Raw genomic sequence first — 12856 nt, 5'->3', positions numbered from 1 at the left:
TAACTAAAAGTTCCTTTATTCTCCCCTAAAACAAAATCACTGATATATTAACCCACAAAGGACTCTATAAACAGATAAAATAGTTCTCCTCAATGACATGGTTCTGGGTCCTTCTGTGCAGACTCAATAACCTGTGATAGGTAATGGGTTTATATAGGCTTTGGATAGCATAGGGAAGGGTTAACACCCCTGTGCTTTTTTTTTTTTTTTGCTGTCTGTCCTTCTGTTCAGAAGATTTCACCTTACTTCAGTTGAAACATCTTTCCCCTGTGATAACTTTTGCAGGAGTGAATTTCCCTTCCGTTATCTCACCTCCATTCTTAATTATGAGTCACTTGCAGGTTGGATGTTTGTAACTTGAGAACTGCCTGTACACCTTATATACATAGTATGAGATTAATTCCACTTACAATCTTTAAATAATTGTGTACATGAAGCAAAGTTTGTGAACACTGAAACTTTAGAAAGCAAATGCATCACTATCTCAATCACCTATGGGAACAGTTTCAAATTTTGGTGTATTTTTGATTTTGGAATTCCAGAAAAGGGATTTATTTATTTATTTTGTATCAAAAGCATTGCATAAATAAGTATAAAACTGATATAAATAGAAGGAGCACAAGCAGCTAAGTATTTCTTGACGAAAAATGGGCAACAGCAACTGCATTGTCAGTAGCTTTAAACAATTCTTCCTCTGTACACGAGGCAGGACATAAATCACATTGAAAAATGTGATTTAAAGGTATCAGCAGGCATGTAGCTGGGGGGGGGGGGCTTGAGGGGCTTCAGCCTCCCCCCCCCCCCCGAAATTCTCAGGGTGGTCCGCGAGAAGGCCTTATATTTATTATTTAAACTGTTATGTTTATTCATATCATGATCTGATCACCATGCTCAATATATCCCATATACATGCGGGTATTGGGATAACCATACAAAAGGTTTGCTAGGGTAGATCCTCTCTCACTCAGACTCAGCCCCCCCCCCACCCTCCCCCCAAATCAAAATCCTGGCTATGGGCCTGGGTATCGGTAAAAAAAAAAAAAAGCACCCTCAAGGTAGAAAACTCCTTCCCCGGAGACCAATAATTGCCAAAAGTCAGGAAATTTCAGCCTAGATAAAGAACTGGGATTTCCTCCCCCCCACCACCACCACCACCAATGTGCTTTGTTCTGAAATAACAAAGCTAATTAGGAGCAAGAAATGTACCTCTTGTAAAGATATTCTATCTTAGGGAGGCTTATATAGGTGTATATACTTCATATACCATAATTATTATTTTGAGTTAGACCTAGAAGCATATTGTTAACCAGTAACCACTATTAATTTTGCTAATAGAGGAATCCTACTCAAACACTTGCAGCTGCACCTCTGACACTTGGTTAACAGACATTGGTTCTTCCTCCCACCTTGGACATTCCACAGGTATATATACTCCACTTGCTTTACCGCCATCAGATCCTCTGAAGATGCCAGCTACATATGCAAACGAAACAGCAGGAGAAAATGCTGCTAGAACATGGCTATATATAGCCTGGAAACTGCACAACACCACAATATTAACAGAATTGGAAGGGCTGTTTCTGTTGCAACACACCTACCAGGGAATGATTTCAGAACATATAGCAACAATTTGTCCCTTGCACTATTGTCAAATTATAATGCAGAAGCCCAATAGCCCCTGAACTAAACGGACATCTCTGGCCATGGAATATACCTGGAAAAGATCATTTCATCAGCACAAAGGGCATAGTATTGACCCTGTCAAAAGAAAATGCTGTCCTATGCTTGGGTACTGACAGAGCCTGTATTAATTACTGGTGGGAACATTTAATCGCAAAACTACAGGACAGCAGGATCGATTGGACTGGGTAACATATTCTGTCTGTCAACAAACAGGTTTCAGCAACGAACACATCCAAGCCTACAGTTTGAGCTAAAAAGCCAGTCACTAAAGATTAGTGGAAGTAGTTCATACATCTCTTTAGAGCCAGCAAATAAAGGAAATTAGAAGGGAGAATGCAATACAGACAATCCTCCACTAACAAAGCCTTTGAGAAAGATGTGGCTCTTACAAAGTCTTGTTATGTCCCCCCCTTTCTTCCTCATCCTCTGTGTAGCTGAAAATCCAAAGACGAATACTGGCAATGAGAGGATGAAACAGAAAAACAGACTTTGTTATTTGATTGCAGCAGTATGTCTGCAGTAAACAATGCAATGAACTAATCCTATTGCATCCATGTGTTCTTATGTACAACAGACAAAGTAAACAGCATCCACTGCATCCAGAATACCTTACTGAACACGCATGAACACCAAAACAGAAAGAAAATGTGAAAGCAGATATAGCTGTCTCTCCAGCTATACATCGCATGCTAGAAAAACTTAGATCTGCATTGAGTTGCTCAATTTTTGCAATGCAGAAACCTAATCACATTTTTCCATGTTATTGTTGCCTTTGGTACATTTGTAGGTGGGGGTTAAAGAAGTCATGCCCTGGAACACGTTTACTTTGTTAAGTGAGTTATACCTCTACTTATAGCAGGTACAAAGCAAGGCAGCCACTCAGGCCATATGGGCAGCTCCAAGTAAGCATTGGCAGCCACTAAAGAGGCACAACTTCCTCTGCCTAGCCTACTCCTTCTAAGCTTCCTCTTCTGCCCCAAATTCCCTGCTGCCTTCCACACAGCTGTATAAAATCCACATTGAACTGGATTATATGACAGTGTGGACTTGTATAATCCAGTTCAAAGCAGATATTGTGGATTATCTGCCGTGATATTCTGGGTTATATGGCTGTGTGGAAGAGCCCTGAGTCTTTTCTGTGGCCCAAATTGGGTCCCACTTTGGGAGACAGCTTAAATGTAAATCAAATAAGTAAATAATAAATAGATAAATGCAAGATTGCTGTTTGAGACAGGCATCTGTATTTCCTATGTTTCTTTGAGAACTGTCATGAGATATCACTGATTGTGGTGCAGAAAGTAATATCACTATACTCATAATTAGATTTTGCTCCACAAGTTTTAAGTGTCCATGCTGCAGGTTACCCATGTCCATGAAAGGTTATCGAACCTTCACATGCTATTGATTGTAAAACCCACCAAAGTTAGAAACATAACCCTGGTATTGTCAGTTCAGTTGGGCATCAATAACAATCTAAGGTTTCAGGTAGGATCAATACTTAGCCCTACTTGAAGATCCCTGCTATTCTCTTGTGGTCCCCCATCCAAATATTATACCACTCTGACTGTGCTTAGCTTTCAAAATGAGACAACATTTACAGCCATTGCAGCTTTGCACTTTTGATGATCTGGCCATAGCTACTCATAACCATAATTTATACATGAAAGAACTATCACAAGGATTATGCAGAAGATGCCCACTTAAAGACAATAGCCTCAATATGAATTCAATAGAAAAGTTTAGAATCATTTGAGTATTGCTCAAAATTGATATCCCTGTCAGCTTCTACAATCAGAGTCCTTGGTTACAGACATCTACCCAAAAGTAGCATTAGGAGCTAGACAGCTTAATCTGAATAGCCTGAAAACTCAACCCTCAATTTGATTGGCTCTGTCACATCAAACTAGCCACCAAATGAAAAGGCCAAACCCAGTTAGACACCAATAAGTGCTATAACAGCAGGATGTGAGGGCATGTATAGAATTTCAACAACATGTGAGTGCACCTGTTTCCAAACGACCATTTACACATTCAATGGAATGATGGATGGAAAGTTCAAGGGAAGGGGGAGGGTGTATAATAACATCAAGGCACTTTTGAACTGAAATGACATTTCCAGAGACCGATGTGTGAGAATGAAATAATAAACAGATGAGGATTCATACAGTTAATACTCTATGGTAATCTTGGGGCATAAGTCTTTCGTTTCAATGTGATTTGCTATTATCCACAATTTTGCATATTTGTGTGAAATCCAGGAGCATATACCCCATGGGTATGCGGGTCATACTGTATTATATAATCTATCCCCTGGGAACAAGAAGACTGAAATTACCTTTTGACACTAGCCAAACATAATGGAATGGTGGAGACCAAGAACAGTAACAATGACTAGGAAGGTGATAGGTACAAATAGCACCTTTCTGGACCCCACCCTCTCCAATTCCTTTTATCTAATTTGTGGCCATTTACTTTGGAGTTGGAAAATATCTGGAGGCTGCTGTACAGCTGGGGAAAAACCTTTGAGAAAACAGGTACTAAATACTCTTTGACCAACAGAGCAAAAAATCCCTTTGTTTGCATAACATCTGATTATGCAAGTTTACGCCACCAAAAGTATTCCATCAGTGAAACACCAAAATGAAAATCATCCACCATACTTGTACATAATTTCCTGGGAAGAGGTGATGTAATACCAGGCAGCTCTGTCAGATCCATTTCAAAGGGGAAGGTTGCCTTGTGCCAAAGCTGTGATAACAGCAGGTTAGATTGAAATTGGATTTCTCAATAGAAACTTCTAGTATGAACTTAAAATATCTGTGTGATACCTGTGTGTATGCATTTCAAGTGTCTGGTTCACCAGCTAGCTTGCTGGCAGGGGGCCCAGTCAGGAAAATGACTATGACTTGTGGAAGAGGGGGCTCAACTGTATTTTACCATTCTCTACTTTCCATGCTATTTGCTCCAGGGAGAACATTTCCACTGTCAGTATTACCAGATTCTCTCCAAGGTTAAATTGTAATTTGCTGGGCCATGTGAAGAAAGGATTAATCCACCCACCTTTTGCTCTACACAATCTCAATCTTGCTTCTGTTGAAAAATGGACAAGTTAAATACACATAATAAACATATAGTCTAGTTCAATCCTAATTTTCATGTAAACTCTAAAATGCAGTTTTTTCCAAATAAAACAATAAAGTAAAAAATGGTAGGTAGGAGGAGAAAAAAAATCAGTGTGTATTACCTTAAATTCTGTCTCAATGTTGGCTAGTCTTGCCAGTTCATTGCTTAATTCTAAAGCAGTAAGAACAGGATCTTCACTAGAAAGTGACAAATAAGCGGCACTTGCTAATCCTTTGTAGGCATTCATTCTTGATCGCGAATGACTAAATGAGTCTTTCCTTTGCTTCTCAATGCATTCATTGCACTTACAGAAGTAATCATGAGGCCTCTCTATCCGTGCCCCTTTCATTAACAGTATATGAACAATTTCATATTCCTGGCAATGAGCAGCAAGTATGATTGGAGTAATGTCATGGGAAAAGCGTGTTCCATCTTCATCGTAAGCATAAAAATCATCATCCCGAAGCTCTTGCTCAAGGGGACTGAGTGTGAGACGTTGTCCTTGTGCAAAGGCTGGGTGGTTCAATATTGCTTCCACAATACGCACATATCCTTTGCTGATGGCTAGCAAGAGGGCATCTCCAACACGAGCCAGATTCTCCTTCTTCAGAAGGAGTTCGGTGACTTCCAGATGTTCATTGCCAACCGCCAGCTGCAAGGCATTTTGTCCCATGTAATCAACACAGTTGAAGTTCAATGTCTTGGATTCCTCCAGCATTTTCCGCACCACCGGGATGTTGCCATATTCTGCTGAATCCAAGAAACGTTCCTCCTCAGCTGTCAGGCTGGTGCCTTTCTCATTGAACATGTAGGCTGGACCCCGGGTGGCTTGCCTCCTCCCTTTCTCTCGGAGGGTGGTGTGCCGCCGATGCATGTTTACGGAGCTCTGGTTTTCAAGCCTGAACAAAGATGAACAAAATATGGTGAATTTTGAAAAGTCAGGCATTGCTTACCTTGGGCTTGATCAGAACATGATGAAATACATTCATTTTCCATTGATTTCAGGAAGGACAGTTAAAAGGAGTCCTTAACCCTTCCACTGAAATCAGTGGGAATTAAATGTGAGTAACTGTGTATAGGCTGCATTCATTATTTAAAAACTATAAACTTTTTATAAAATGTTTCTCACCATAGCATGTTTTACTAGAATTTACAAGATATTTAATATCCTAACTGGCAATAAATATTTGTTCTGATTCAAGTGTTGGTTAATTTTTATGCTGTCAGTTTGAGTGAACAAATTATTCATGCTCCCAACGTCTTTTCACAGTTGAATTGCTCTTTGTGACAGTTTTGTTTGTTTTTTAAATAGCATCTGGAATCCTACATAGCAGCCGGAATATATATATATATATATATATACACACACACACACACACACACACACACACATACACACACACACATAGCATAGATTGTCAGAAAGGCTTTTACCAAAAAGATGCATAATTGGATACCACCAAGAGTGCCTAATAGGCTTGCTCAAATAATTCGATTTCCCCGTTACCCGTTATTAATTCGTTATTTTCGTTTGTTTTGAAGCAATATACGGCCTTGATTGTCCACACGTCTGGATATCGCGGTTTCGAATCGCGAGAGGCCGTTTTTTCTTATTTCTTCGTTTTTTTCGTTAGGAAAAAAAAGCTTTTGCAAATCACCCAAACTCCCACCATTCAGGCCCTTTCCTTTTGCCCCTCAGCAAAAGGGGCGTCACGGGCTCAGCCAATGGGAGGGGGCGAGGGGGAAGGAGGCCGAGGAGGAGGAGGAAGACGGAGGGGGAAAATGGCCGCCGCCGCCGCCGCCTCACCTCAGCTCAGGCCTGGAGAGACCGAGAGAGACAGAGAGGGGCCCGGCGGTGAGGAGGAAGAGGCCCGGGATGCGAGGGGGTGTGGGCCAGGCCCGTCCTCGGCTGCTCCCGGGGAGGGAGGGAGGGAGGACTACGACTCCCAGGGGCCCAGATTCGCACCCTCCCTCCCCCCAATACAGGTCTCTCCATACCACGCTACATGAACTTGAATGGATACTGTGGTTGTGTTGTCAAAAGCTTTCATGGCCGGGATCACACTGTTGTGGTATGTATTCCGGGCTCTATGGCCATGTGCCAGAAGCATTCTCTCCTGACGTTTCACCCACATCTGTGGCAGACATAGAGGTTTTGACGTCTGTGCGAAGCTAGGCAAGTGGGGTTTATATATCTGTGGAAGGTCCAGGGTGGGAGAAAGAACTCTTGTCTGTGGGAGGCAAGTGTGAATGTTGCAATTGGTCACCTTGATTAGCATTGAATAGCCTTGCAGCTTCAAAGTCTGGCTGCTTCCTACCTGGGGGAATCCTTTGTTGGGAGGTATTAGCTGGCCCTGATTGTTTCCTGTCTGGAATTCCCATTTTCTGGGTGTTTCTGGGAAGGTAATGGCACTCCATGTAGTCATGGCACTACATGGCACTCCATGTAGTCATGCCGGCCACATGACCTTGGAGGTGTCTATGGACAACACTGGCTCTTGGGCTTAGAAATGGAGATGAGCACCAACCCCCAGAGTCAGACATGACTGAACTTAACGTCAAGGGATACCTTTACCTTTACCTATACACACACACACACACACACACACACATATGCAGGGACTATATATATATATATATATATATATATACACAGTATATATCACACACACACCAATTTAACAAAGTTTCAGCCACAAAAACAAAGTTTCTGAAGTAGAACAATGACTTTCACAGTAAAGACAACCCAATTTAACAGGAAATAAGACTTTCAAACCAGGAACAGATTTCTGCAATTATTAAAAAATGGTTTATTATAAAAGCTATGAAAATTCTCCAAAAATCAGAGGATAAGGGAAACGTTCCAAATTTTGGTGAGCTATCAGTGTTAAATGTGTTCTACCACTGTACCAAGTTTGAAGAAGATCACTCAAAAAATGAGGGTGGGAGAGTCCTGTAAAGTCCTCTCCCTCTGTGCTGTTTTTGGGAATTGCGCATGCGCGTCCGCCATTAACGAATTAATTTTGAAAATAACGAATTTTCGTTAATTTCGAATTTTTTGGGGGGCAAAATTCGGAAATACCTTCAGAAACGAAACGCTGCCCCCCTCTAGTTTTGAAACGAGTTTAGAATCAAATTTTTCGTGGATCGATCAAGCCTAGTGCCTAATGTGCATTGGTGCATGATGTTGTTCATTGTTACTCTGTGCACATTGCTGTGCTTTGCACATTATTATGTGATGTGTATTGGTACTCCCTGTGCATCACTATGCAATGCATACCACTACTTGATGTGCATTAAAGCAAATTGTGCACCAATGTTCATTACACACCAACACAGCAAAGCACTTGCTGGTGGCTCGTTATGCATCTTCACAATTGAGTAAGGCAATTTCATTCCAATTCAGTAAGGAGTTGAACAGTTACTTAACATCCATATCCAATAAAGGAATGCTGTTACATTATAAAGGCCCAATGCACATTGGTGAACAATGCTCATCAGTGCGCATTGTTCATTGATGTGCATTTTATGTCAGTGTACATTATGCACAATACACATTTTGCATCAATATGATCAGGAACTAATGCACTTTGCACACAAATCACACCACATGCAGATACTTTGCTGACTCTGCAATATAGTAACATAACATCAGGCATCTACTGAATACAGATGTTATGCAACTGTACAGTTCTTCTTTCGAGTCCATTTATGAAGATGTAATGCTCCAACAGAATTCTAGCAAGCATCCTGTTAGAGGATAACAGCAAGAGTCCACTGCCACCACAATTGAGGCATGGGTTCCAGTCACCTAAATTATGTATATATTGAGGTACAAGTTTCAAATATTCCTAATATTCCATATTCATAATTTTATGTATTTTCAGTTCAGATACTTGATGGCTTTTAAATAATTCTCTGCAGGAAAACCCTTCTATCACAGCCTTAGGATCGCAAGAAGATAGTATTGCTATTGATGAGAGAGACAAATGGGAGAATTGTGAAGGCTTTCATGGCCAGAATCACTGGGTTTCTGTGAGTTTCTGGACTGTATGGCCATAATCCAGCAACATTCTCTTCTAATGTTAAGCCTGCATTTGTGGCATTCCAGAATTTTTTTCTGGAAGTAAAATGTACAGCAACTGAATAGAATTAAATTATTTTTTCCCTACGTGAATGGCATCACCCTCACTTCAACCCAATGGGAGAATTGCTTTTGGCAGTATATATATTAGTCTCAATTGACCTGATGGGTATATGCTCTGCCAGATCGGGCATTTTGTTTGCACCCACATCTCTTTATGGCCTGCACTAGCAGTAATGTAAGGTCTGCTTATCACTTTCAACCACATTTTTGGCCAGAAAAGATTAAAGTGGGGGTGAGGGTTTGGAGCTTTGAGGAATTTGAGTGGACTTCATTGAAGGTCTGAGATCCACCCATGACCCACTGGCCTGAAAAATCCCCAAATGGGAATTTTCTGCAGGGGGGCAATAGAGCTCAACCCCATGGACAGCTCATTCCAAATTATTGCAGTCATCATTTCCCTGTAACTGAATTTGCAACACCTCAGAAATCATTTTGCTGGGGTACTTCCTGCCATAATAGGTAGATTTTTGAGGTCATATTCAATCATTCAGTACTGTAAATGTAAATCCCAAAGGTTTGTGATCTCATAAATATTGAACAGGATGCTAGTTTTTGTTTTGGATGACACCTTCAGTGACACACACAATGGAAATCACCACAATAAATTGTGTGGTCAATAATTCAATACTACTTGGAATAATTCCAGTAGCAATTAAATGCTGTTGATAGAAGGGCACAGATCAATAATTTATGATCACAGTCTTTCCCAAGTTCTCAGCAATTTTATAATATATTGTTTGAAAACCGGAAATGTGAGATTGATTTATAAACCATGCCACCTTGCTGAAGTCATTAATCTCCATAATAGATTCCTACATTTGAGCATTATTCTCAACAGAGAGCTAATGCCATCTTTTAAAACAGAAACTTGGAGAAAGTCAACTATTACACAGATTTCCTTGATGAAAAATCCCTAGCAATATCTGAAATTTCATATAAAATGTAGATGACCATTCTCTTTTTGTTAACTATGATGCAGAAAATGAAATATCAGTTTACATTCTAGTGAAATCTGGGATTGTAATAAAAATTGTCATATCAATTATATTACTAATCAGTGAAAATTAGTTTGGATCAGCCTTCCTTCAGAGCATTCATAGGGACAGAGTTGTCATCATACATAGCAAACATTGTCCATAACCTTGTCCTGGGGATGATGGGAAATGCAGCCTGACATATCTGGAGGGTACAAGTCTCAAGTTCCTGTTATACATTACTCTGAAATGTCTTCTAACAAGGGAAATTCTTCCAAAACTAACAGTGCAGTTCTACTGCTGGGGGCAGAGGAATCTGATCTAAGGAACCCTAAGGTTTGAAAACCATGCTGGATTCATGCCACAGGACAGAAGAGATGAAGGAGTACCATTATTTCCCATTTTTGGCTGGTGTCATTTTTTTCTCCATTTTGGACTTCATCTCATGAGCAGAGAGAAAGTGCGAAAAAGCAGGGGAAAGTGAGGGAAAGCAGACGGAATCATCTTACTTTGTTCCCTCACATCTTTCCCCATCTTCTGGAATGGCCAGCTACCCCACATATTTTCCCTGTCTTCTGCCTGTCTTTCCCTAGACTTTTATCTCCATTTCCACTTGCTTCAGAAACGTAGCCCCATGGAGTCCCACCAGAAGTGTCCTTATGTCATGTGATGGCCTACGTGGGACTACCGTGGGGCTCTGTTTCTGCAGCTTGTGGAAACTGAGCCGAAAGTGATGAGATCCTGTCAAGGCCAGGAGAGGACTTTGGATCCTCCATTCCTTTGCCTCTCTTGGCATGGTCATGGAATTTTCCCCCAATCTATTCCTCTTTGGCATTTCCTGACATCACAAAACAAGGGCTTGGAATGGCTATCCAAGACCAGATCTGACTTTCTTCTTCTTCAGAATGAGAAATCCAAATATCCCACCATTCCTGGGAGGAAAGAATTGCAGTCATTTTCTTTCCTTCACTTCCAACATTTGGTTTAATCTCATTTTAAAACACAAGTCTAAAAGCATGCCTAAACTTGGTGGAAGATAAAATGTTACATTGCCTCCTCTGTTCTCATACTATATCTCAGACCAAATATGCCCCCAAATATTGTAGAATGATCTGCTGGAATATCCAGAATGGATGCATGACAACAGAATTGTCACAACTACAGTTACACGCTGTGGGTTTTTTAAAATCAAAATTCCTTTCCTTTTAATGTATCTATAATTTAGAGTTTTTTTGTAAACATAGTTAGAGAAGAATCTGGACAGATGCACTCAAGGCTCACTGTCATGCTCCAAGGGTCTTACTATTTTCTTTATCAAACCTGAGTTATCTCTTTAATTAGTATGAGTTTTAGTTCCTTTTGTATCGTATTCTCTGGGAAGGAACCTTAGGTAGGCTCAGTCTCTTTAAGAACCCCCTAGAGGTGGAGTCTTAGGGCAGTTCCACACAAGAATTTAACCTTTTCTGCTTAGTTTTTTCCAATATACCTCACAACCTCTTAGGATGCCTGCCATAGATGTGGGCAAAATGTCAGGAGAGAATACTTATGGAACATGGCCATATAGCCCGAAAAACACACAACAACCCTGTGATTCCAGCCATGAAAGCCTTCGACAACAGAAAGTGACTTATGTATGTAAATATCTGATGTATATCCCATCATTCTCCCAAACCTGGAGAATGGCATTTGCTCATATAATGTATTTCTCATAATCTAGGTTGACTTCAATTTTAATCAGGGCAATGGAAGCAAGGAGGCAATTTTAGTACAATAATGCATAACATAATTGCATTTGCTATCTGTTAATATTTGAGCAATATTTTTCAAAGCATACAGAAGTATTGAAAGATGCAATTGTGATTGCTTGTGCAACGGCCCAACTCTCAGATCCAAATTTATATTTTAATAACATATAACATATATATTGGAGCTACTATTTTAAAAGGGCCTAAATGAAAACAAGTTAGCTTTCAGGAATCAAAAGAAATTGGTAGAAGTAAAAAATCTAAGAGCTATGTAAAACAAATCTTTCCAAACCAGTATTCTGGTTTTATATTACTTACTAGCTTTGCCCGGCCACGTGTTGTTGTGGCTTATGGGAATCATTTGTTGGCCAGATGGAATAGCAGTGAATAGCCTTGCAGCTGCAAAGCCTGGCCATTTTCTGGAGTAGCTGGAGTAGCACCCTCCATCAAAGCCTGGCTACTTCTTTTGTAGGGGAATTGTTGCTTGGCCAGCTTGAATTGCATGGAATAGTCTTGCAGCTTAAAAGCCTGGCTGCTTTCTGCATAGGGCATCCTTGCTAGGCTAGGTTGAATGGGATGGAGTAGCTTCGTGGCTTCAAAGCCTGGGGGTTTTCTACTGAAGGGAAATCTTGGTTGGCCAGGTTGAACAGCACTGAATAGCCTTGCAGCTTGCAAGCCTGGCCACTTTCTACCTTGCAGAATCCTTGGTTGGCCAGTTTGAATAGCAATTAATAGCCTGGGGCTGTGGCGCAGACGGGAGAGCAAACCAGCAAACCAGCTGCAATTAACTGCAATCAATCACTCTGACCAGGAGGTCATGAGTTCGAGGCCCGCTCGGAGCTATGTTGTTTGTCTTTGTCCTATGTTAAAAAGGCATTGAATGTTTGCCTATATGTGTAATGTGATCCACCCTGAGTCCCCTTCGGGGTGAGAAGGGTGGAAAATAAATGCTGTAAATAAATAAATAAATAAATAAATAAATAAATATGAGTGATTGTCACAGTTTTGATGGTATGCATCCCTAAATATAAAGAAAATAATTGTATTCTTATTAAAATTGCTGGCCCTTCTTCTTCATATGAATAACTTTATTAGACTTGCTGATAATTTTCTACTTTCTATGGAAAAATCCAGCCCTTTTTTAGGGCTGAAAAAGCTCCCCTCAGCTTATACTTGAGTGAGGG

The 12856-nt window shown here is 40.5% G+C and overlaps 1 protein-coding gene across 2 annotated transcripts in view; it reads right to left on the bottom strand.

The window, feature by feature from the left end:
- Nucleotides 1-12856, bottom strand: part of trpc7 (transient receptor potential cation channel subfamily C member 7) — a 172041-nt gene that overhangs the window by 148755 nt on the left and 10430 nt on the right. For both annotated transcript variants that reach the window (XM_062970336.1, XM_003223951.4), the window contains exon 2: nt 4928-5705. In XM_062970336.1, the coding sequence (XP_062826406.1) occupies nt 4928-5680 (753 nt within the window). In that variant the 5' untranslated portion in view covers nt 5681-5705. The remainder of the gene's footprint in view (nt 1-4927; nt 5706-12856) is intronic.

Source organism: Anolis carolinensis, chromosome 2, assembly GCF_035594765.1.
Source record: "Anolis carolinensis isolate JA03-04 chromosome 2, rAnoCar3.1.pri, whole genome shotgun sequence".
Classification (NCBI taxonomy): Eukaryota; Metazoa; Chordata; class Lepidosauria; order Squamata; family Dactyloidae; genus Anolis; species Anolis carolinensis.
This window is presented reverse-complemented; position numbering and strand designations above follow the sequence as displayed.